General features: G+C 46.9%; 6 protein-coding genes across 6 annotated transcripts; 2 read left to right on the forward strand and 4 right to left on the reverse strand.

Moving 5' to 3' along the window:
- Window positions 1–101: 101 nt before the first annotated feature.
- AGABI2DRAFT_149505 (multifunctional beta-oxidation protein) lies at window positions 102–5779 on the forward strand (the record flags this gene model as incomplete). The annotated part of the gene is made up of 22 exons (XM_006459281.1): window positions 102–166; window positions 231–325; window positions 381–507; window positions 568–716; window positions 780–892; window positions 948–1007; window positions 1069–1230; window positions 1476–1868; window positions 1988–2066; window positions 2138–2160; window positions 2213–2408; window positions 2472–2624; window positions 2682–2781; window positions 4398–4509; window positions 4557–4721; window positions 4777–4856; window positions 4915–5066; window positions 5117–5213; window positions 5295–5322; window positions 5380–5504; window positions 5569–5642; window positions 5697–5779. The coding sequence occupies 22 exons, from the start codon at window positions 102–104 to the stop codon at window positions 5777–5779; spliced, it is 2631 nt and encodes an 876-aa protein (XP_006459344.1).
- An 826-nt stretch (window positions 5780–6605) lies between these two features.
- On the reverse strand, window positions 6606–9047 carry AGABI2DRAFT_218462 (hypothetical protein). The gene is made up of 20 exons (XM_006459282.1): window positions 9036–9047; window positions 8946–8980; window positions 8830–8890; window positions 8739–8770; window positions 8602–8676; window positions 8533–8540; window positions 8451–8469; window positions 8348–8393; window positions 8236–8262; window positions 8117–8182; window positions 7930–8060; window positions 7850–7871; window positions 7519–7790; window positions 7341–7458; window positions 7213–7289; window positions 7134–7156; window positions 6995–7080; window positions 6877–6942; window positions 6780–6821; window positions 6606–6721 (listed from the first exon to the last, which is right to left on the reverse strand). Exons 10-20 carry the CDS (start codon window positions 8166–8168, stop codon window positions 6690–6692), a joined length of 921 nt encoding a protein of 306 aa, XP_006459345.1. The 5' UTR covers window positions 8169–8182; window positions 8236–8262; window positions 8348–8393; window positions 8451–8469; window positions 8533–8540; window positions 8602–8676; window positions 8739–8770; window positions 8830–8890; window positions 8946–8980; window positions 9036–9047; the 3' UTR covers window positions 6606–6689.
- Window positions 9048–9936: 889 nt separating this feature from the next.
- Window positions 9937–12519, reverse strand: AGABI2DRAFT_218464 (hypothetical protein). The gene is made up of 5 exons (XM_006459283.1): window positions 12243–12519; window positions 11822–12186; window positions 11625–11770; window positions 10257–11564; window positions 9937–10201 (listed from the first exon to the last, which is right to left on the reverse strand). The coding sequence occupies exons 1-5, from the start codon at window positions 12488–12490 to the stop codon at window positions 10127–10129; spliced, it is 2142 nt and encodes a 713-aa protein (XP_006459346.1). The 5' UTR covers window positions 12491–12519; the 3' UTR covers window positions 9937–10126.
- Window positions 12520–16168: 3649 nt separating this feature from the next.
- AGABI2DRAFT_134815 (hypothetical protein) lies at window positions 16169–16858 on the reverse strand. The gene is made up of 5 exons (XM_006459284.1): window positions 16830–16858; window positions 16656–16784; window positions 16519–16609; window positions 16347–16465; window positions 16169–16292 (listed from the first exon to the last, which is right to left on the reverse strand). Exons 1-5 carry the CDS (start codon window positions 16837–16839, stop codon window positions 16240–16242), a joined length of 402 nt encoding a protein of 133 aa, XP_006459347.1. The 5' UTR covers window positions 16840–16858; the 3' UTR covers window positions 16169–16239.
- A 36-nt stretch (window positions 16859–16894) lies between these two features.
- On the forward strand, window positions 16895–21337 carry AGABI2DRAFT_184070 (hypothetical protein; the record flags this gene model as incomplete). Its single annotated transcript, XM_006459285.1, has 4 exons — window positions 16895–17173; window positions 17232–19985; window positions 20109–20220; window positions 21309–21337. The coding sequence occupies 4 exons, from the start codon at window positions 16895–16897 to the stop codon at window positions 21335–21337; spliced, it is 3174 nt and encodes a 1057-aa protein (XP_006459348.1).
- A 63-nt stretch (window positions 21338–21400) lies between these two features.
- On the reverse strand, window positions 21401–22879 carry AGABI2DRAFT_218472 (hypothetical protein). Its single transcript, XM_006459286.1, has 6 exons — window positions 22808–22879; window positions 22616–22757; window positions 22425–22556; window positions 22106–22372; window positions 21969–22054; window positions 21401–21918 (listed from the first exon to the last, which is right to left on the reverse strand). The coding sequence occupies exons 2-6, from the start codon at window positions 22719–22721 to the stop codon at window positions 21631–21633; spliced, it is 879 nt and encodes a 292-aa protein (XP_006459349.1). The 5' UTR covers window positions 22722–22757; window positions 22808–22879; the 3' UTR covers window positions 21401–21630.
- Window positions 22880–23229: the final 350 nt, after the last annotated feature.

The raw sequence follows: 23229 nt of genomic DNA on the forward strand, positions 1-23229 counted from the left end.
CGGACATTATATAAGGTAGTTGTCCGGGGACCGATTTCACATGTGAAAAAGCCGACTTAAATACAACCCTCGAAATCACTTCCGCTCAAAAACATTTGACAATGACACTATCTTTCAAGGGACACACTGTGGTCGTTACTGGTGCTGGCGGTGGTTTGGGTAAAGCGTACGTCTCATCGGTCCCTTTGCTGCCTTGAAAACGCTCAGCTTCGGATCTTCTGCACTGTCAGGTACTCATTACTGTTTGCGTCCCGGGGTGCGAATGTCGTCGTGAACGATTTTAATGCTGCTGCGGCTCAGAAAGTTGTCGATGAAATCACCCAGGGTGTGTAATTTTTAACAACATATATTTCATCCGTCGCTATAACCCTTGGCTCTAGCGGGCGGAAAGGCTGTTGCAAACACTTCTTCCGTCACCGACGGCGCTGCTGTTATAAAAACCGCTATCGATAACTTTGGTACCGTCACAATCCTCATCAATAATGCTGGTATCCTGCGTGATAAAGGGTGAGAGATTGCGCTGGCGAGTCTCATACCGTTGTGAGGATTGACACAATTCGAATTTAGATTCAAAAATATGTCCGACAAAGAGTGGGACCAAATTACGGAAGTGCATCTGAAAGGAGCGTTCTCTTGTACGAAAGCTGCTTGGCCTCATTTCCGCAAACAAAAGTTTGGTCGTGTGATTAATACTGCCAGTGCTGCTGGCCTCTATGGTGCGACTTACTCTTTTCTGCCAGATGAGAAGAATACTAACTTGGTGACGAATCTGTTTGTAGGAAATTTTGGACAGGCTAACTATAGTGCTGCGAAAATGGGTCTTGTTGGTTTCACGCTCACTCTGGCTCGAGAAGGTGCTAAATATAATATTAAATCAACTGCCATTGCCCCCGTACGTCACTTCCGTAGTTGGAAGAATTATAGCACACTCATAGAGATATTTTCAGATAGCTGCTTCGGGTATGACGGAAACTGTTATGCCTCCGGAAATGCTGGCCAATCTTAGTGTTCGTTTTTCTTCTAACTCTCGAGTAAGGCAGTCGCAGGTCTGACTCCTCATCTTTACAGCCTGCATACGTCGCGCCTTTCGTGGTGGCGGTTTGCCATCCTGATGGACCTGACGCCAGTGGCAAGATATTTGAGCTTGGTGCTGGATATATTGCTGAAGTTCGATGGGAAAGAAGCAATGGCACCATCTTCAAGACTGATTCCACTTTTACGCCTACTGCAGTACGTTATGTCGCTTTTTTGTCAAAGTTTTTCGTGTATACTCAGTTGAGTAGGTTAAAACCAAGTGGGATCAGGTCCTCGACTTCTCTAAACCTTATTAGTGAGTTCCTAGTCAGTGATACACTGCGTTCCAGACTTATACATATGTTTCAGTCCCACATCTGTGGCCGATGTCGATTCTATGGTGTGTAATCACGGTCGTCGAATCATTATATTCGGGGAGCTGACCGTGGACTGTTGTAAAGGGTCTACTTGAATCTGCAAAGAAGTCACCTCAGAACGCTCAATCTGGACCAGAAGTTCGGTATGATGGACAAACTGTCATTGTTACTGGTGCCGGTGCAGGTCTTGGCAGATCTTATGCTTTGATGTATGCGCGTCTTGGAGCAAACGTCGTCGTGAATGATGTCAGCGAAAAGGGAGCCAATGCTGTCGTTGCGGAAATCACTCAATCAGGAGGAAAAGCCATCCCTGCTGTGTTCTCAGTGGAGGATGGTGAGAAGATCGTTCAACTTGCGGTAGAGAAGTTTGGTGCCGTCCATGTGTTGGTCGCGAATGCGGGTGTCTTAAGAGATAAGTCATTCTTGAGCATGTCAGAACAGGAATGGGATCTCGTGATTGCTGTGCACCTTCGGTATGTTTCGTGGTCAAACCTTTATTAAATTGGGTTTGCTAAATTTCTGTGTCCTTTAGCGGAACATATAAGGTATTTATCATTGACAATTTCGGAAAGCGCTACTTACCCAAGTGACCTCAGTGTGCCAAAGCTGTATGGCCAATCTTCCAGAAGCAGAAGTATGGACGTATCGTCACGACCGCGTCTCAGGTCGGCATCTGTACGTTTTTTTTACAATCCTCGATTATCAAGTGACTTGCTCAATTTGGAACTTTTTCTTTGTGAAAAAAGATGGTAACTTTGGTCAAGCCAATGTCAGTAGTCCATTGAGATGATCACAAAGGATCTGTCCTAACCCTGTTTTAGTACACTACGGCGAAAGCTGGCATTATCGGCTTAACTCGTTCTCTCGCCATCGAGGGTGCAAAGTATGATATTCTAGTCAATGCCATCGCACCTTCCGCTGGTACGGCTATGACAAGCACCATCTGGCCACAGGAGATGGTAGATGCCTTCAAACCTGATTATATTGCTCCTGTTGTTGGTTACCTCACAAGCAAAGGTATGAATTGCGTGTATTTTCTTTTTTGGCTGTGACAATTGTGGGTTTAACTGGCGTCTTCAGATAATACGGGCACAAGTGGTTGCTTGTTTGAGATACTCGGCGGTTGGGCTGCCCAGACTCGCTGGCAACGCGCTGGAGGCCATGGTTTCCCTCACACCAAGCCTTACACGCCTGAGGATGTCGTTGCCAAGTGGGATGTCATTACCAACTTTGGTGCGTTTTTCTACCTATTGCCTGTCTTTGAGCTTAAAGGCTGATCAATCTCATCAGATGATGGTCGTGCAACAAACCCATCGAGCACGTCAGAGGCGGTAGAATCCATTGTCAGCAACTTTGAGAACAAAGGCGATGAATCGCTAAAGGCAAAATTGTAGTTCCCTAGATCGACATATACATATTATCATCTGCACCCCCATTCACGAGCCATATATGCATGTAACTTGACTTTCTTTTGACCAGCAAGAAGAATTTGTGTGACTGAAAGAGACATAGTTTTACGGTCGCAACAAGAGAATTACGATTAAATGGTATCTAAAGTTGAAATAACGAACGACCAGCCCGATGATCGAAAAGCGCAACCCAAGAAAGTGAAGGGAAAGGTAGGTAAATAGTCGTAGCATTCACATCTTTTTGGCCTCTTCGAGGACATCTAGACGGGAAACCTGGCGATCCCTTACAGCCTCTTGCCACCGTTGTAGCTTGGCAGTTTCGTGCACCTGGAAACCATATATCTTGGGCCTGTATCGCTCAGCCTTGAGCGCGACCTTTGAAGTGCTAATGTGATCGGTGCTGCCTTCAGCTGGTTCAGGCTCTTCCCGAACCCTGCTTCTTCTAATCCTCCCAGCCTCCCCTATTGCTCCTGCGGCACCACCTATGGTAGGCGTCGCACCGGCGGCTCCAGCATTAGCAAGAGCGTTCGGAGGTCCACCAAAATCTGCGGGGCCATTTTTTGGTGGGATCAAGTTTGGATAAACCAAGAATAAGAGATGGGGGAAGGTTGTACCAAAGTATGCACCGTCGATGCTACCATGCCGTGATGATTTTGGTGAGTATAAATCTTCACAACGGCCACAGTAGAGTTTGACGGATTTTTCGTACGGTATGTCGGTTAGACCGACTGGAAGGAGAGCTTGTGAATTGCAGAGGACGCGAGGACACCGACCGAAGTCGGCTCTTTTGTACTTTTCGATCTGTAGAGCAGGTTTGAGGGTTATCTATAATGGAGTATGAAGCGTGTGGTTGACATTACCATTTTGGCAAGACCACGAGCTGTGACTATCCATCTCGCATGGATTAGTCCATATAGCAATCTCGCCTGTACATCGAGCGATCCGCGCAAACTGTCTTGAATATCGTCATCTGTGATGATACGTGTTACGGGCATTCTGACCTCGAACTAAAAGGCACTTTACGCACCAAGATTATCGGTGATCAAATCTAGTGATTGAGAATAATTTGCGACCTCGTTATTCAGGCCGGTTAGGTTGAAGCGATCGAGGATGAAGTCTTCATCGACCTCGCAAAAGTATTCATTGCCTTTAGATGACAGAAACCACGATATCCACTACACGGAAATTCGAAAAAGCGTTCTCTCTGACTTTGAGATATACCTTACTGAGCTGGAAAGTGTGATCGTTAGAACGAGGAAGGTGAGCAAGGAGACAAGGATTGGCCTACCTGGAGTAATCGGAGTCCGAGCCTGTAGAGATATCGTCCACTACACGACCATTACGATCAGTACGTGAAAGATACAAAAATAAAACAGCCTACTCATTTTGTTGGCGAGGTATGTTCTAGATGGAAGGAGAAAGAGGAGAGGAAAGTGCGATTGGAAAAAAGCCAAGTCCTGGTCGAGTTGAAAACCGCCTTAGAGAAGAAACCATGAGGCATGGCGCTTGTTACGTAATACGGCGAGCCCCTTAACTGAATCGAATGGTCGATTGTCCTTTTCCTGCTCCGGACATGTGATTCGCCGTTTTGACCAAGAACAATGTCCGTCTTCAAGAACACAGACGCCTTTGCTGACCCAGAGGACGCCCAGCTCGTCGCAGACGCCAAGAAAATCATCCCCGACCCCGTTCCATACACCTACACCGAGGTGCGCGGCATATTTTGTCTTCTGTAGCTGGCGGCTTACTCGGACAGAGGGACGTGATTCTTTACAACTTGGGCATCGGTGCGACGGAGAAAGAACTGCAGTGGATCTTTGAAGGTGACGACGAATTTGGCGCCTTGCCAACATTCGGCGTCATCCCGCAATTCCCTGCTACTTCTGGCGTACCTCTTGACTTCCTTCCCAACTTCAATCCTGCAAGTGCCCCCAAATAAATTGTACTTGATGCACTATTTATTCGTTGTTTCATAGGCGAAATTGCTTCATGGTGAACAATATATGAGCATCAAGGCACCCATTCCGACAAGCGGTTCTCTTGTCACCGAGGCTCGGTACGTCATATGACACTCAAAGCATAGTATCGATTCATACCAATCACGTTCGGAATAGCATTCTCGAGGTCCTCGACAAAGGAAAGGCAGCGGCAGTCACTGCCATTGCCGAAACCAGGGACACCAAAACTGGGCAAGTCATCTTTGAAAACCAGTCAACGGTATTCATCCGCGGTTCAGGCGGGTTTGGTGGCAAGCGCGTCGGAAAGGGTAATACTATTTTGACAAGTTTCACACTTGAGACTTATGTTCCTTTGCAGATCGAGGCCCAGCGTCTGCATCCAACGCTCCTCCAAAACGCGCTCCAGATGCGGTCGCGGAAGAGAAGACTAGCCCGACCCAGGCGGCCCTCTACCGGTAGGTTATCTTTGCCGCTAGCATCCTATAGTGTGTCTTCTAGTTCCATTGAACCCATATACTCATCATTTCGTTCATCAGCATGAGCGGTGACCTCAACCCACTCCATGTAAGCATGTTTGCGATGTCTGCTTTTATCCAGAATAATGACGCATACATGTCGTAGATTCTACCTGAATTTGCTGCGATTGGTGGCTTCGACAAGCCCATTCTCCCTGGTCTCTGCACCATGGGGATTGCCGCAAAACACGTTCTCAAAACTTATGGACCCTACAAGGATATCAAAATTCGGTACGTCGAATTCACATGAGGCGGCACGTATTCTTTACCCGTCCTCATGGAACGATATATGCAGCTTTGCCGGCGTCGTCTACCCTGGAGAGACCATTGTCACCGAAATGTGGAAAGAGGGTTCTAAAGTCATCTTTAGTGAGTATCATGACAGAGCCCTCGCTAAACAGATACCTAACACTGTATTTATAGCCGCTAAAGTGAAAGAGCGCAACGCTACAGCGTTGGCCGCAGCAGCTGTGACGTTGGTCCAGGAGCCAAAGGCCATGCTCTAAGGCTTATGATCAAGACACTTTACCTCGAACTAGGATCATGTCCCTGCTGTCGATCTGAATCTACCTTCCACGTTTTCATGTACTTGCTCTCACGCTGAATATGAACATGCTTTGCCTGCGGCTAATCTTCTCCATTTGATATAGCCAAATGAAATCTTCAAATTCAAACAGACGCCCATACACGTTGAAAGCGTAAAGTACGCAAAGTGATTCTGTTCTTTCGAGTTGCTCGCACGAACGACATGGAAATAGATTTAGGAAACTTCAAAGACAAATCGGCTCTCTATGATTAGTATACGACCACGTTTTGTTGTGGTCTTTGCTTCCTTTCTTCTAACTCCATTGATTCGAGTAAACATCATTAGCTAGATCGCACGCACTGATCAGAGAAGCTCGAAGAAGTACTTAGAAATAGAACTCGAGTGCACCGTGCGACTCCTAACTCGCAATAGGAATCGAAATTGACATTCGGGTTCAAGTAGCTGTTTTCGTACAAGACGGGGAAGCGTGGTTTTATTAGCAATTTCATAGCTATTGGCAGTAATATCGATGTCCCTTAAATAATCAAAACACGAGGCCTTCGAGTTCTGGAACCGACGAGTTGAGGTTGTACCATTAAATGGGTGTCATTCGGTATATAGTCATTACTGATCCAAATAAAAAGACAAGATTATAAAATGTAAGAAGTGAACGACGGTTCAAGAATAACTCGGAAGTCAAAGAAAGTGTTAAAGGCCAATCATGTATAAAAATCAACACCAAGATCAACAAAAAAGACAGTCGCATCAGGCGCAGGCTTAAAGGCACCAAAATTAAGAGATGCAGGCGGTGAATGCTTCGCAAAAGAGACACAAAATTAACTCTAATTTATCATGCGGCATAAATTATCAGTCAGGGAGGGGGTATCATATTAAGAACATTGCGCCACGGAGGTGTCGGTACCTGTCAATCATGTCAGCCAATCGATCTCGCGCGGATTTTACAAAGAAAAAAAACTTACCGGGATAAAACCAGAATGTTAAAGCGAGAATTACATAAAGGACTATGTGACAGACGGTCAGAGGATTTAAAGCACTACATATGTAACTTGAACTTACTCATCAACAGGAATCCTTCCATCCAATTCGACTTTCCATCCTGAAGAGCATAATTTACTATCAAAACTATCCATGTCTTATAAGTACCACCAATCAGTAATATTCAAACGGAACATACCAGAGAAGAAAAGAACTATAGACTCGTAGGGATCGAACAAGAGAGTCATCGGTTTATCCATTATCCAACCGAGGGTGACAATGAACCTAGGACAAAACAATCAGGATACATGTAAAATGAAAGTAGCTTCCCAACTTACGGTATCACAAACATTGCAATTTGCTACGACAAGCAAGTCAAACGGATTTCAAGGAACTCAAGAAAGGCTGAGAGCTTACAAGACTGGATCCAGCAGCTACGTTCAAGCTCAAGTTCAACTTGTCTTTGACGGAGACAGTAACCGCGGTAACGTGTTCTGATTTCGAGTGAATACCATATCTATGCACTTTGTGGTTGAATTGCCTACCTGCAGCATTACCAACAATCGGTAGAAGAATAACGCCAACGAATTCTTCGCTGACGCCACCTCTATCAACCAAACCTTGTATCGAATCGACGAGCCATTCAGCTGTAACCGCGACCAGCTGAACAAGAAACGCTTCGTTAGAAGGGACTACTGCCATGTATAAGAGCTTACCACATACCACTGTAACAACCACGAGAAGACCGATCGTAACATAGATATTCAATGTGGGCATTTCTACTTCACTTTCTACTGAGCCAGCCTCCTCATCCCTGGCAGTAGCATTTTCTTCAGTACCTTCCATGGCTGCAGGTTCACTTGTAACTTGAGTCCCGGGAACCATCAGGTTTTTCTTTTTCCGAGCATACTTTGTTGAGCGAAATACATCAGAGTGGTCGTCTTGGAAGATCTCTGCATGGGACCAGAGTTGGAAAAATAGGTATGCGCCATAGACTATAATAAGTCAGCACATGGATTCGACGCAAATGCACTAAATCAAGAGTTCTACTCACTGATGAGAAGCAGGATAGATGTCTAAAGAAACCATGGCGTTGGTCAAACATTTTGTCAAGAAAGCTCAAGAATAACTCACTCCGCGGCTCACGGACAAGATGGCACGAGTCTCAAGTGTCTGACTGAGCCCCGACGAAAAGTGGAACGCAGCAGGTAACAGCACAGCAATGACACTGACTGTCAATAGTGATGCGTTCACTTGAGAAGCACCTGTGGCAATTATACATCAGTATTCAAAAGAACCAACCTCAAGCAAGCAAACGCACTAGCTCCAAAGCCTTGCTCCGAATATTTGATACCACCCGCGAAGAAACACATGCCAAGAACCAACACTAGGAATAATATATGAGTGGATATGCGAGACAATTATTAGAATACAACATACGCAGGTTGCTTAGAATAGATCCTACCACTGCCAATGAAACAGGAGGTCAGTAATCAAATTAAAATCACTAGGGTTTACAAGTCCCGCAGCATGAGGTTCATGTATGACTTACAGGAGGCCTGCACGATGCGAATCTGGCAATGAGCGAGCGCTATAATCTGACGCCGAGTTAAACTTAGAAAACAGGTATAACGATCATTTTGAATATCACTTACGGCAACTATGAGTTCAACACTGTTTAATTCAATCAAGGGACATCAGATTTCATCAGTTGCACCATCATCTGAAATGACTTACGCGTTTCCCTACGTCAGTAACACACGGAATCAGAATCGCGTCAACGCATTTATAATTAAATTGCCTCACCAAAGTGGCGTTCAAAAGGCCTGCAAGTGTCTGGCCCACGCGAAGAGACAGCTCCTCTGTGGCGAAACCCAACAACTAGAATAAAAAATGATTTGGTCTCCATAGTTTCCACTCTGAGAAAATACGGATTTGCGAACCTTGGCTAGAGGTATTATTGCGAGAAAAGAAACTGGACATAGCTGTTGTCAAGAGGAGAGTCACTTGTCACAGTAATCCACTGTCACTTACAAACGAAAACGAGTGTGTCTCTATTCGGGTTGGTAGTTGGGAAGGCAAAATGGAACGCCCACTATAGGAGGATTCGGTCAAAGGTCTTGTTCATCGAACCGCCAATAAACACTTACCGAAATAGGTATGAAAACAAGAAGAATGTTGAGATCTATATTGCCAACAATCATTAGCGGTGGGCTCTTAAAAAAGAAAGGACTACATACAACTGGCACAAACGATAGCCCGGATACTCTGTGAAACAGTAGGTGCCTCGCCTACTTTCTTGTCAGGTACCATTAGCGTCGATGCTACTCTTCGTATATTACTCCACCGCGAAGAATCGCGCCTCCTATCCCCATCCCCGCTAGTATCATGTGTGGCATTTGTGGCGTCGGTGTGAACAGTACGCCTCCTTGTTATACGAGACACCAACGACTCGGGCACGGGTGCGTTGTCTTGAGGTAGAGATATCGAGGCTTCTTTGTCTTTAGGTTCAGTAGCCTCGGCGATTGTTGCAGGATGTTGGTTGGACTGGGTTGCAGAAAGAGGCGCGTATTCTGCACTGGTAGATCTTTCGGATGATTTAGCCGAACGGCTCGAGTCAAGCATTCTTGGAGTGTGGCTGGTCGGGGGATTGCTACGAGGATATTGTGGGTGGGGAAGAGTTCGAGATTAGTGGGTGGGGGGAGAAAGAAAAAAGGACGGGAAAATCGAGCTCTTGAGGCGACCTAAATATACACCTGATGTGCTTCGGGTTGAGGGCAGCTGACAACGGTGGACGCGCCACTGTTGTTGTTGTGAGTGAATGCGCGGCGGGACACGTGCCACTGCCCCGTACATCTCCGGAATCGAATGGCTGTGTGCAGTGTATTAGTACTGCCTGCTTTGTTTATCGTAATAATAATAGGTGACTATTAACTCTTATATTGTGGACTCTAAAAATACAATTGAACCTACTAGTATGGGCTTGCTAAAAATAATAACATGGATGGAATGATAATGCAGGAACGCTGAAAACAAAACAACAAAAAGAAAATATTGCACGAACAACCAGAGCCCAAAAGACAAGGGTAATAAAAAAAGAAGGGTCATAACAAGTCAACAGAACGACGAATGATCGGATAAAAGAATGCAATACCCGCCGCGGGACTGTGCTTCGGCGTTAGTCATTTTTATTTTATTTTATTTTTTGATTCTTGTATTGCTTTTGTCAGTGGCGATTCCTTATGTGAACGCTTGCGCGGCCGAGTATGACGTTTTGTTTTGTTTGGATCAGGGGAGCTTATATGAGTCGACAATGGGTCTGACACTCATCTCATCCCTGATAGGCAAAAGAAACGGCACCGTACAGACCGTCCTCGCGTCCGAGCATGCCATAGCCATGGAGAACCTGCCATCCCAAGACGTCAGCTAGACGAACAAGACACCTACGTTTATTGACGTACCTCCATCTTACGAGCATGCCAGCCGGTTCCGCTGCTTACGTTCCCCTTAGCATCGGATAAACGTTCCATTTCAACACGGTAAGGATGACCAGGCGGTAGGTCTCGTTTGAGCACACTTTGGGATCCTGATCCGGGTTCCGCCACCCAAGTACACGCTGTGTCGACGTACCATCCCCGGCCACCCTTGCTCCTGATTATGCGCCACGCACCAGCGCCAACACCTAGAGCACCCAACATGGCAGGAGAAAGCTCAACCACTCGCAGTCGCGTGCGGGGAGGTAAAGGTCCGTTGCTCCCACTGATACTGAATGAGAACGGTGGTGTGGCAAGGGGGCGGATAAGGTGACTGTGCAAGTTGATAACCGCGTTACGAGGAGTGGACCCGCTGTTAGGACGCAGAAGAAAATCAAGCTCAGGTGAGGTGCTGATCAAAGTCAGGACCTCAACATTTGGCGACTTCTCAATCATGAACTTTTGAATGACTTTGAGTTCAAGACGAGATATATGAGATAATCCAAGAGAACGAAGCTTCAGTTGAGGCTTAAAGCGTTCAAGAATCTCCTTGGTCAGTGGCGCACCAGAGAGGTCAAGATATTGCAAGTCACCGCTCAGAAAACATGGCGCCTCTGATACGATTTCATACAAATCATCCTGTGTTAAAGGAGATAAGTAAGTCACATCACAATACAAGTTGAGCTCCGTCAAATGTGCCGTAACCGGTGAGTTTACCAGCAAATTCCGAATACTCTGACCGGTGAGTCTGACACATCGTGCGAGTGCGAGGGACTTCAGCTGAACCGTGGAAGACAGTGCGAAGGCGTCCATGATTTCAGGGGTGACGCGAGTACCCGAGAGATCGAGGTGGGTAAGAGAAGGAAAGGCTAGGATGAATGGGCCTAGGTAACGAGGTAAGATGGACTTGACACCCCTCAAACCAAGGCGTCGAATGCCAGGGAAAGACAATGGCTCTTCGGCGAAGCGAATGCGGCGGTTCCTTCGGCAGTCCATCTCATCGTCAAACCCAGTCTCGGAGTGTAAGAGATGGGCGTTGACAAACTCATTAAAAGCGTTGACGAAAACAGCGCTAACGCAACCAGTCAAATCAACAGCCTCAAGGTCTTTACATTCCCTCCTTCGATCGTGGTCTTCCTCTTCAGCATCAGATAGGTCGGTGAACGAACGCCCACGGGAAGGACGGCCTCGACCTCCCGAGGGAGCCCCGCGAAGGAATAACTCGTTCAACACTGGAAGAGTCAAGGCGCCGTCCATGTACTCCGTGGCACCGAATGTGGTCAAGTTAGGCATTTCCTGGGAAGGCAAGCATAAGCGAATTCGGTTATTGGAGATATTCATAGCCTAGGCCCATACCTTCAAAATCGCTTCCACACGGTCGCCGGTAACGAAGCGGCAGTTCACACCCTCCTCAACGGAACGGCGCATGCCAATGGTGCGGAAGTGATTAAAGTCAAGATGTTGAACATAACGACCTGGACGAGGATCCTTGGGTATGGGTACTAAATTGACACTCAACAAGTGAAATGTGAAACAAAGTAATAAAAGCTTACCGTAAACGCCAGGTGCTCTTCTATCTAGAACATCTTGTATGGCATCATTGATTGAGCGTAGGATTTTCCACCGTGCAGGCGACTTGCTCTTTGGCCGTATACGTCTCGGACTAGGGTTGCGAGATGGAATTGGAGAGAGAAGGTCAAGGGTGATTGCGTTGTCTGGAGGGTCGAGTGTGTCCAACAAACTGGCCTCTAGTTTCAGCGCTGCATCCTTGTCAGACGCAAACGTTGCCACATCTGCTACTGCACGGGCTGCCGCTTGGATGGATTTGCCCATGACACAATCGACGGTTTCCTCCTCGAGATTCCAAGCAATCTCCTCTACGAGGGAAAGCCACGTGCGAGGAAGGCGAACTTCTAGGCTAGAAGGAGGGAAAGGGTAAACACAACGTGATACTCGGGTAAGTAAACAACATACCGCCTCCACAACCATGGTTTCGCAGCTTCAAACCAGGCATGATTAACAAGACAAAGGCTCGCGAGAGTACGACGAACAAGGGGTTCTGGCCAATAAGGCTGAGGAGAAGAAGAGGGTTGGGCAACAGGGATACCGACCGCAGTGGTTATGATGGGATCCAGAGAAGACTGAGCGGGAGGAATACCCGCATCATAGATATGGGAACAAATGGCATCGAGGAGCTCTGAGGGATAGCCAAAAATAGACATTCAACGGGGGGATAAAAGGCTGGCTCTGCGGTGGGAGTATAGCTAGAGAGAGGAGGAAATGACAAACAGCGTGGCCTTATATAGCGATCGGCCTTTGTCACACGCTGTAATGTTGGTGCGGAGAAATAAGCGAAACAAGGGGCGGTTCCTTTTGCGGAATGACACGGCCACGCCGTTAGCCGGAATCTGGATCAACGTGTTCAAGATGCTTTCGTTCTTCGTTGACGTTCCTTCTCTCTACTCCCCCGCCTTCGCAGCATCGCTTTTCTCACCCATCTTCCCATCGCCCGATCTTGCAACCGCATGCTCAGCCGAGCCCTTCGGCTCATTTCAAAACACCGGCCCACCGCCGATATGTTCCGGATCCGGCCCTGACATTCTAGTGTTCTCTCCGTCCGCCAGACTAATCCTCTTCAGGCAGACGCCCGATACTCCCGTCCAAGCTCCATTGTTTTCGCTTGCAGGCGTATCTCCGCTTTTCTGGTTTCCCCAAAGTTTCAACCCCATACCCGCCCCTTTCATACAAATCAGTCAAACCTGGCTGTTCAAAGCGACATTTTGCCTCCCTTCGTACCTCCCGCGCTATAGATGGATCTTACCCAACGCCGTCAGCGTTACCCTGCTCCACTCCGTTTGAGAGTCACGAAACGGTCGAACTCCCCCACCCGGCTTCGGTAGCATAATTGGCACTCTATCTATCCACATCTGATTCGTAGGAATGAGACATGACTACGTTTCCGCATCTTAGCTATGGAAAAAGGCAATTTACTAATCCCTTATCCTTGTCATCTGATCCCTTGCAAGTCTCCAGTAGCCACACCGCTTCCAAAGTCCTTTGGAGATCTTCCATTATCCCAGGTTCCATCGAATGACAAACGAATGACAGAATGCTCCATAACTATCTTCCTCTCACTCGGCGTCAACCCATTCGCCGGTAAAGGACCCATACCCCAGCGACATTCTCACATCCATCATCCTGACTCCCGCTGGGGATCTAGTACGCGTCGCGTACCTTCCGTATGTAAGCCTGACATTGGGGATCACCGTCCTTGAGTTTGTCCAGACTGCTACAATACGTCAGCATATTAAGCGTCCCCGGCTCAATTCGTACCTTTTCGTTATTTTCGACGGAGCAAGGGTCCATCACTGGAGACAAAACCAGCACACCGAATTCGCCAATGGGTTCCTTATCGTCCAGTCAAGGTAGGCTAATGTAGGAATTTTAGGCAGTGTGGGACACCGCTCAGCGTCTACCCACTGGAACCCCGAGTTTGGATGCCTCTCTAGGTCGCTTAGACAATGGGACTCTATCCACGCGCATGGTGTTCTTATCGAACTCTTCCTATGTGTCTTGAAGAAGCAGTTTCTCCTATCTCGCATGTCGATTCGCTTGCGTTACTCTATCTTACCATCACTGGTGGCTCCTCCACTTGATTGCCTAAATCCTTCTTGACTCTCCGAGGCTAATAATACACCAACCCGTCACTCCTCGATGATTTGAGCGTTTTTCTGGCCCATTCCAATTCGGAATCTTTGGTGGGAGAAGAGATCAAAGCGCACCATCGATTCGTAAGTTGTGACGAATCGACGATAATTGCATCTCACGTGTTGGGCAAGAAATGTGTGGCTGGATCATTAATGATCATGATATGAATGAAGAAGTATGCCAGGACTTTTCAAACAACATCATATTCATCATCATTTGTGGATAAGAAGCTCCAATATATGAATTTAGTTACTCCTCGGTGATGTTCTCAGCTGATTTCTTTTTTTTCTTCTCGGTTCCTAATTTATTCTCCCGATGATGGTTGTTGTACATGTGTGTTATGGGTTTTTTTGACTTTCAACACATGTATTCGGGAGTTTGCAAGCTCCGGTGTAAAATACCAATTAATCGGTCGTTCCTCCATATGACTGATTTGAGATGAAATTCAAAACCTTGGCTTTTTGGTATGTTCGGTGACTACAGTGGAAACGGATCCATCGTTTGCGGCTTACACATTTCCCATGACACATGACATTTGACATTTCGAGTCCGATGATAAAGGCTTTTTACTTTTCCGGATCATAGTTAATTTCTAGAAGAAATGGTGTTTAATGGAGGAACATTTGCTCATATATCTTTAATGCGATGACTATACAGCGGTGATTTTACTTGCTCCCCAAACCCGCTGAAATGAAATTCATATTTCGTCTTTCTACTCTCCGATCAGTAGTAGTAAACTTTTTATAGATTTTGAACCGAGAGGGGATTTCAAGACTGGTCATGAGCGATCTGATCAAACGAGATCTTCTATCAGGCCTCAGGTTTTCGAAGGACCTGATAGGGATAGGATAAGGCTGTGTTTTATTGAGATCGGTGTTTTAGTAGATTGCTCTCTCTCGAAGTTGTTTACTATATATGTTATCGAAATACCGTAGATAGCAGCATCCGTACTACTAGTATACATATGTCGATTATCAAACGTGTGTCTTCGACCAGCTCACTAGTCTTGGCACTTTTGTTTTTGTCGTAGACATATGCGAGAGATTTACATTTGTGTGTACCTGAAGTTGATAAATTCAAAGGTAACCGTTTACTTTTTTTCCACCACACCCCCCCGCATATCATATCATATATCATAGCGGGTGGGATACATCGACTCAAAACGTGTTTCGCACCCTGAAAATCCCTTCGAAGTAAAACCCCAAGGTTCCAGTTCCATGAGAATCGTTTAGGATTAGGGTAACTCAGGAGCCCCTCCACTAACACTACCGAACACGTCTTTTTTTCAATTTTTAGTTATGGCATGATCATGACATTCACCCCTCACCCCCCTCGACACTTATATTAGTATACTAAGTTACCTGGAGTAAGCACATACAACAATGTACACTAAGTTAACATTTCGAAAAAACGTTGCTAATAATCAGGGAGGAGCAGGTTTTCTATAATTAACAGGAACAGCCACGCGAGTGACTCGAGTATGTACCGAATAAGAAAAAGTTGATTAGATCCGGGATACTTAGTGTAATGACGGCCCGTGCAAAAAAATCAACCCAACCCAAAGGGCCCTGTTGTATGTTATTAAAAATAGATCTCGCAGTAGGAGATGGTCAAAAAGGCTCGGATGTGTTCAATGGCAACATCCTAAATATCTCTTCCAAGCCGCGGTGATTCCTTGAAAAGCACTGGCGATCATGAAAGCCAAGAACACTTGAAAGCGGTAGGATCTCCATACGGCCCTTTAAACTGAATTGAAAGCCACACTGTCATGTATATTTCCATAAATCCAAAATTTCAACAAGCGGCTATGGTCCGAAACTGGTTTTTTTGTTCGCTTTGACCTTTGTCGGAGAGCACTACAAGCTGTGCACGGTGTTCGGAGAAACTACCAACCTTAACCAAAGTCACCAGAGCAATTGCCCAACCTAAATGGACAACGAATGACGCACACCAAGTGAAAAGCAAAATTTTCTTTTGGATTAAAATAGCCAAAGTATAAAGCCGCAACGATGCTTTCATGAAACCAATTTTGGGTCTAGAAATGGTTCGATGTTGAGACTGGTTTCCTAAAGTAGATGGTATAGTCTAGAAGGCATGCAAGCTTAAGGGTAAACAGTGCGTGAAAAGCAGCCAGGTCAGGAGTGCAAGCTAGATGGACAGGGAGAAAGTCCTCGTGTCTCATCGGACCGGATGGAATATCAAAACTAGGGAGATGTATATTCCTGATCTAAATCTGTGAGGAAAACGACATGGAATGTGTAACTCATGGTTGAACGTAAAAGTCGTATTGATTGATCATCCAGAATAGACTGACCGCTGGTTGGACGAGCTATTTTAGCGACGGCGGCGTAGAAAAATAAATAAACTTACTTGATACGATGACGGGACTGATGACGGCCGCACCGAGATTTGCGGTTCGGAAGATCAAGAGCTCAGAAGCGAAATGGCCAAAGGCAATGAGGTATGTGAACATGGTCATGTCGTAGATTCTGCGGACGCGTGGATGAGGCGCGTGGCAGATGGGGCTAGGAAGCTCACGTACGATTTGTCGTGGATGTGGAAAGCAGCGTAGAAACGGACGACAGCGGCGGTGAGGGTCCAGACGCCAAAAGTACGCGCCTGGAGAGCGGTGACTGGAGGGGGTGAATAATGGGCTGTAGAGAAGGGAATGACGCGTACTTTGGGATGAGGGAAGGTTGCTATAGATTTTGCGGGTGAGCTTGAGGGTGCAAAAGTTCTGGACGGTGTTGAAGACGGCTGTGGCTGCGACGAGGAGCTGCCATCGGGCGAGGAGCGTCGGGGGAAGAGCTGGAAGAGGGTGAGCAAAGGGCTGAAGAAGAGAGTAGGACTGACCAGGGAGCATGGACGGAAGAGAGAAGGGTGTGTTACGTAACGGAAGCGTTCATGTTCTGTCCAGCATGAGCTCGCCCTCCCAGTCCCCGTCCATCCGCTCCGTCTCCAGCAACTCCTCCCTCGCCAGCACCGTCTCCCTTGCCCGTCGGCCACGGACTCGTACCCGCGCAAAAACTGTCGTCGGCCCGCCCCCGCCCAGCCCGCCCGACGCCCTCCTCCTGCCCCCCCGCTCCACCCCCAATGCGCCCTCCAGCTCGTCCAGCTCTCAGGACATCGACTCGCCCGCAGGCGAGGTGACCCTCGTCGCCCCACTCCCCCCTCCATCCCCGATGCCGAGCAAGCCAGTACGTCCCATTTCATCTCATTTTTTCCGCAAATTCGGCTCACAACAACACGCCACAGACCAAGGCTTCGCAGGCAGCCACAAGCCTCGCTCCCATAGAAATTTCATACAAGCCACCGCTTTCTGCCTTCTCCCGTGACCCCGAATTAACCCCTAATGTCCGCGATTCTTTTTCAACTCAAAAATCCAGCGCCTCTTCCTTCTATCCCCCTTCCACCTCAACCTTCTCTGCCTCCACGTCACCCGTCTCCCCCCACACCGTAGAAGAAGAGGCGGAAGTAGAAGTAGCGATAGACGAACAAGGAATAGAAGACGACGACCAAAGAATCCACGACATCTCATTACTTCCCGAAGACATCGACGAAATGCAAGGTTACGATGGCGACGATGTAGCTTATCGGCTTCGTCTTCTAGTCAATAACAACTACTTCCTCCCTCCAGCCCATATGAAGCCCTCCCCCCAGGACTTTGCCGCTTCAATGAACGCCAAAAAACAGCCCAAATCCCCCGCAACCTTCCTCGACATCTTCCGCGTTGGAAAATCAAAGTCAAAGCCCTCTTCACCTACCATCCCTGCCCCGGGCCCCGTCCTCAGAACAGCCTCGGACTCGATCACATCCGCAAAGCAAACACACCATGCACCCCAACCTTCTCATCCCGCCGTCAACGCAGTCCTCGATCGCAGGCGCGTGGTTGTCGTCAGAGAGCGGATGCCTGATATAGGTTTAGCCGCCAAACAGGCAGAGCACGAGCTGAAAACGAGATACTCCAAACGCGATCAGGCGCCTGACATGTGGAGACAGCCCGGCCCAGGCCAACCACCTCCACCGGTACAACGGCAAGACGTGGGCGATGTGATTGACCCGACAGACTCTGTAGATGTTCCCCTTCCCGCTTCAAACTATCCTTTTGCGGTTCAAGCTTCCGAACTACGTGGTCTTGGAGTCCAAGATTCTGTTGGCGCCGCCCTTCTCGCGGATCGCCTACCTCCCAGCACCCCCAAGAGTCAAAACACGTCGATATACGGTCGCGACGACTGGAGAAAACAATTGTTACATGAAGCCGTTCATCACTCGTTGGGTAACTCTCCAAATGAATCGGTGTTATCCGACCCTCCTGGTACATCTAGCCCTATGCTTGCGGCACCGCGAGTTAATGGTCTATCATCCAGGAGCCCAACGCCAGGTACTCGTGCGAACAGGTTTCAGCAACACATCACGGAACCGCACAGTCTGGAAACGGAAGATGTATCCTTTCAGGAGGATATCAAGAAGGAAGGTTCGATTCGTCAATCGCAGAAAAATCAGGCTGCGACGTCGACGCCCTCTGGTAAATTTCTTGCGCCGCTTGAGACGAATGATTCGAGACTTGCGAATTACTTGCCTTCGCGAGCCATAACGCCAATCTCAAATATCACGCCACTGACACCCGCTCCAAGAAAGCAGACTTTCAAACCCCCTTATTCCATATCTGATTCCGATCTCCAAGACCCGCAGCATGATTCTTTTGCTGATACCTCTATTTCCCCTAAATCGAAACTACGCAGATCGATGTCTACACCCATGCTTTCGGATGCTTATGACGCTGTGCGACAGTTTGGGATGTCGCCACCACCACCACCCCTTCCTTTGACTCGGGGATCTTCTCAATTAAGTGTGCTGAGCCAGTCATTTGAGACTCATAGGGAAATTTCTTCGAGGACTAGCGGGTTTTCATCTCACTCGCACCTCGAAGAAATTGAACCGCGGGCCATTAATGGGTCTCCTAGGTTATCGGCTCTGGGAGCCCGACCATCGTTATCCAGCTACTCTCTAACGTCGCTATCCCCCACCACATCCGCTTTCCAGGAGATGTTGAATCATGGTGGGGATAGGTCTATGGCCTCTTCAATTCGGCGCGCCAGCATCGAGACTCGATCTGAAGAGACCCATGTTCGTTCTCTAGCATCACCTCCTCCACGACCATCTACATCTATTGCTCATATCGCACTTCGACCCCCACCTCGTTCATCTTCTCTTAATCATACCTCTTTTGGTCCTAGTAAGAGCGTTACAAGCTCCGAACCTAGGATTGAAGTCAGTGCTGCTTCACCGGCGAGAATGGATTCTCTTTCGCATGCTTCAACCTCACGTTATGCTACTCGTAATCTCATACCATTATCATTAAAGATACCCCCTGCGACAGAGACTGTTGCTATACATTCACCTGCGCCTTCTTCGCCGACTTCGTTCTTTGATACTATACAGACACAACATAATGCTATGGATGATTTGGATTCTTCGGAGAGCGAGGAAGAAGAAGGGGACGAGGATGAGGATGAGGATGAGGATGAGGATGAGGATGATGATCGTGGAGAAGAAGAGTTTGACGGTTCGATGCCACAACGACCTGTATCCCCACCACGTTCACCATTTATCATTGATGCAAGGGCAAGAGCAAATTCAACGGTATCGACGAGTCCTATTAAACCATCTCATTCGATAATGCGGTTAGGCAATTATTCAACACCGTATGTTGGAAGAGGGCAATATAATCATTATCATCGCCATCCTCAGCAACAGCAACATCATCTTCAACGTACATCTACGGATAGGATGAGGGCGTTACCTGTTGGAGTTGTGGATCATAAAAAGGCACTTGGGTTTATACCTGCTAGAGCACCGTTTTTTTCGGAGAGGAAAAGCGATTTGGGACATGGGAATGATATTTCGACTTCGTTGCTTGTTCAGGCGAAAGCGAAACGGGCACAAGAGAATGTCGTTTCCTCGAGTGGGACTAGCGATAGTGAAACGAAAACGATAGAAAAGACACCTGTTCCTAGAATGTCGGATGTTCAGACGGGAGGTATAACTCCTTTGACATCATTGGATATACGACGACCGGCTACTGCGGATCAAGTGATGTCGTCTACTTCACCGGTGTATGGTGTTGGGCAGCAGAGTAGTAGTAGTAAACCGGATGCGATAAGGAGGTTGGATGGGATGTTGGTTCAGCATATGGAGGCTGAGAAAGATAGGATAAGAAAGATTGCTGGGGCGCTGACGTCGAGTTCGCAAGTGAATTTGGTGGCGGGACATCATTCGGGTGCGGGAGGGGGAGGAGGAGGAGGGACGACATCATTATCATCATCATCGGATTCGAAACAACAACACCACCAAGCTTAATTGAATATCAGCCTTTCTTTTTTCTCTCTATTTCTATCTCATTTAAATCAAAAGGACGGAAATATCTTTGATGTTCTTTGTTTCTTTTTTCTTTCTTTCTTTCTAATGTAGCTTTTACTATCTTACTGCGAGATTTATTAAATCTGGTCGCTCCTTACGTTTTTTTTTTATGTTGTCTCATTGCGCTTTTTTCAATGTCCACTCTTTTTTGGTTTTTTTTTTTTTGTGATGCAGGAAATTTTTGGAATACATATCATGTCATGGTTGAATGTTTCTCTTTCTTCTTTTGGATGCAATGTTCGTTTTCTATCTTTTTTTTCTTCCCTTCTTTTTTTTTTTGGTTATGACTCAAAAAAACATGTGTTTGATACTTTTTACTTTACTTTACTTAACTACATAACCCTCCAAATTCAATTCGTTTTTATATGCCTTAATAAATAAGGTATTTTTTTTTTGGTGTTTAATGTTTTTTTTTTTCGAGAGGGATTCTTTGCGCTTTGGGGTAGTGGTGTGTGTATGGTGGATCGAGAGTTCATGTTATGGAGTGGTGACTTGGTATGATCTTTTGTTTTGTGGTCGCTGACTGAACTATACCTGAGGAAAGAATGCAACTTCCCTCTCAATAAATAAATAAAGTAAACACTGTGCTCTACAACTCAAAGCTCCAGAAGATTCTCGGAAACACAAGACAACCGGATCAGAAAAAGGATCACGGAGGTTTAAAGCTACTTAGCTCATCTAATAAATAAAAACAAATTGAATGTTTTCTACTCGATGCCACTTCCGCACGACCTCTGTTCACAACTACAAAACGCCTTTCGCGGCCGTCATGCACGCGTCGCCGTCAACCACTCAACGCAGAACCTAGGCATCCTCAGCATTCTCCTCCGCTCCGGCTTTATCTCCTCTATCACTCGAGGCACTATCGCCGGTCCCGACCCGGCCGCCTTTCATCGCGTTTCTGAATCTCAGAAACGTATTTGGGCGGACCTCAAGTATAGAGATGATCTCCCTGTGTTGAATAACATGGAGCTCGTCAGTAAGCCCAGTCATAGAGTCTTCATGGACCTTAGCGAGATACGCCTAATATGCTCTGGACGGCGTGCACAAACTGTAAAACCACTTGGGATGGGAGAGGTTGCGGTTGTTAGGACAAAGTTCAAGGAGAATGAGTGGCTTGAGGCCAGAGAGGCTCTCGCACTCAAGTTGTCTGGGGAGGTCATCTGTCGTGCCCGGTAACAGACGTGCAGATGTTGATTTTTTCAGAATCTATAGTTTAATTTAGATATACCATTTATTCGTCCAACTTTTTCCATACGCTCTCGGTTACTTTTTCCATAACACTCCGAACTTCTTCTAAACCCCTGCTCTGACTCACAAGTGTGTCTCCAAGAAAAACTTCTCCAAGCTTCCCTTGGTCGCCCAAAGAGCTCACTTCGGACACCATCGGCACTTCACCCAAAAGCCTCGACCCTAACTCTTCCGCCGCTCGTCGTGAGGAATTTAGTGACCCAAATATTTGATGTTTGTCTGAGCAGGAAGGGCAGCGGTAATACGCAGAATTGATGACCAGCCCGAGAACCTTTTACACTTTTAGCTTGAGCTCACGGAGTCGATAAATGTAGAACTTACCGGAATTCCAACTTTTCTGAACATGTGAACACCTTTTCTCGCGTCAAGTAGAGCAACATCCTGCGGCGTTGAAACAATTACAGCTCCTGTCATAATGATACACTTTATATTCACGGATGAGAGAGAAGTAGACTTACCACTGACCTCGACGAGCTGTCCGAGAGTCAACTGCACGTCGCCCGTTCCAGGTGGCATATCTATCACCAACACATCCAAATGGTCTTCTTCTGAGCGTTGACCAGTACGCCTTCGCCAGTCCACGTCGAAAAGCAATTGTTGAACTGCTTTTTGCACCATCAGTCCTCTCCATACAACGGGCGCGTCATTTGCAGCTGATGGAGGGAGTAGATAGCCAATAGACATGGTTGGAATCCCATTATTCGTCATAGGAATAAGTGCACCACCTGCACTTACTCAGTCAGATACCATTGCAACGTTTTCAAAAAGTGTTAATACCGGATGTCATTTCTGGTTCTCCTAGATTCTCCAAGCCCATGAGTTTCGGAATCGAGGGACCAAAAACATCTAAATCTAAAAGCCCGATTTTAGATCTAGGACGTGTAGCGGCAAGCGCGTATGCGAGGTTGACTGGTGTATGGAAATATGCATGAGTGAATTGTTGGTCTCATGCAACTTTATATACTTACCAGCTACTGTACTTTTACCAACGCCTCCCTTTCCGGAAGCTACAGCTATGACATGTTTGACATGAGGTATTTTTCGCTTCTGGATGGCGCCACTGCGACGGGGCATTGTAGGTGCGGGACGATCTGTGTTTTTGGGTAGTCCCTGCCATGAGGTGTAAGAAGTTGTATCCAAAAGGGAAAGAGAGGGACTACCAGAGGATTTTCATGAAAAGCTGAAGAAGACGAGTGTAGCCATCTGTGGCGAAGATTGAAATGACGAGAGAGTTGTGGGCGAAGAAAAGAGAGCATGAACAGTCAGTCAATTCATTGACGTCATTTCAATCAAATTCAGACATGTCGTCCGCGATGTGCACAATCAGACCGACAACGCTGACTGCTGGCACTTCAAACACGAACCACCGACAACTAGTGTGAGCCGTGAAGATCTTGGCTTGAGCACTGCGAATGCAGTAACAGGTGTAAATGAAAGATAGACTATACGAAGAATGCAAAGATACATATATACTAATAAGTAAACGAATGATATAAGAAACGAGGTCCGCATCCTAAAAAGAAAAATATCCAGGGCAAAGTGCCAAAAATGAATACAGACCTCGCCGAAATGCAAAACTAAT

This window comes from Agaricus bisporus (genome assembly GCF_000300575.1).
Source record: "Agaricus bisporus var. bisporus H97 unplaced genomic scaffold AGABI2scaffold_3, whole genome shotgun sequence".
NCBI classification, from domain to species: domain Eukaryota; kingdom Fungi; phylum Basidiomycota; class Agaricomycetes; order Agaricales; family Agaricaceae; genus Agaricus; species Agaricus bisporus.

Coding starts and splice junctions, on each gene's coding strand:
- AGABI2DRAFT_218462 (XM_006459282.1), bottom strand. CDS start 8,168: ATGTGTTTCTTCGCGGGTGGTATCAAATATTCGGAGCAAGGCTTTGGA. Junction 8,061..8,116: donor GGAGCAAGGCTTTGGAGCTA/GTGCGTTTGCTT, acceptor TAATTGCCACAG/GTGCTTCTCAAGTGAACGCA. Junction 7,872..7,929: donor TCTTGTCCGTGAGCCGCGGA/GTGAGTTATTCT, acceptor TGGTTTCTTTAG/ACATCTATCCTGCTTCTCAT.
- AGABI2DRAFT_218472 (XM_006459286.1), bottom strand. CDS start 22,721: ATGCCCCGTCGCAGTGGCGCCATCCAGAAGCGAAAAATACCTCATGTC. Junction 22,557..22,615: donor TGGTAAAAGTACAGTAGCTG/GTAAGTATATAA, acceptor TCCATACACCAG/TCAACCTCGCATACGCGCTT. Junction 22,373..22,424: donor AGAACCAGAAATGACATCCG/GTATTAACACTT, acceptor GAGTAAGTGCAG/GTGGTGCACTTATTCCTATG.
- AGABI2DRAFT_218464 (XM_006459283.1), bottom strand. CDS start 12,490: ATGTCTATTTTTGGCTATCCCTCAGAGCTCCTCGATGCCATTTGTTCC. Junction 11,565..11,624: donor GTGTGGAAGCGATTTTGAAG/GTATGGGCCTAG, acceptor TTGCCTTCCCAG/GAAATGCCTAACTTGACCAC. Junction 10,202..10,256: donor GGCATGCTCGTAAGATGGAG/GTACGTCAATAA, acceptor TTGGGATGGCAG/GTTCTCCATGGCTATGGCAT.
- AGABI2DRAFT_134815 (XM_006459284.1), bottom strand. Junction 16,610..16,655: donor CAACCTTCCCTCATCCCAAA/GTACGCGTCATT, acceptor CACCCCCTCCAG/TCACCGCTCTCCAGGCGCGT. Junction 16,293..16,346: donor CAGTCCCGTCATCGTATCAA/GTAAGTTTATTT, acceptor TCGTCCAACCAG/CGGTCAGTCTATTCTGGATG.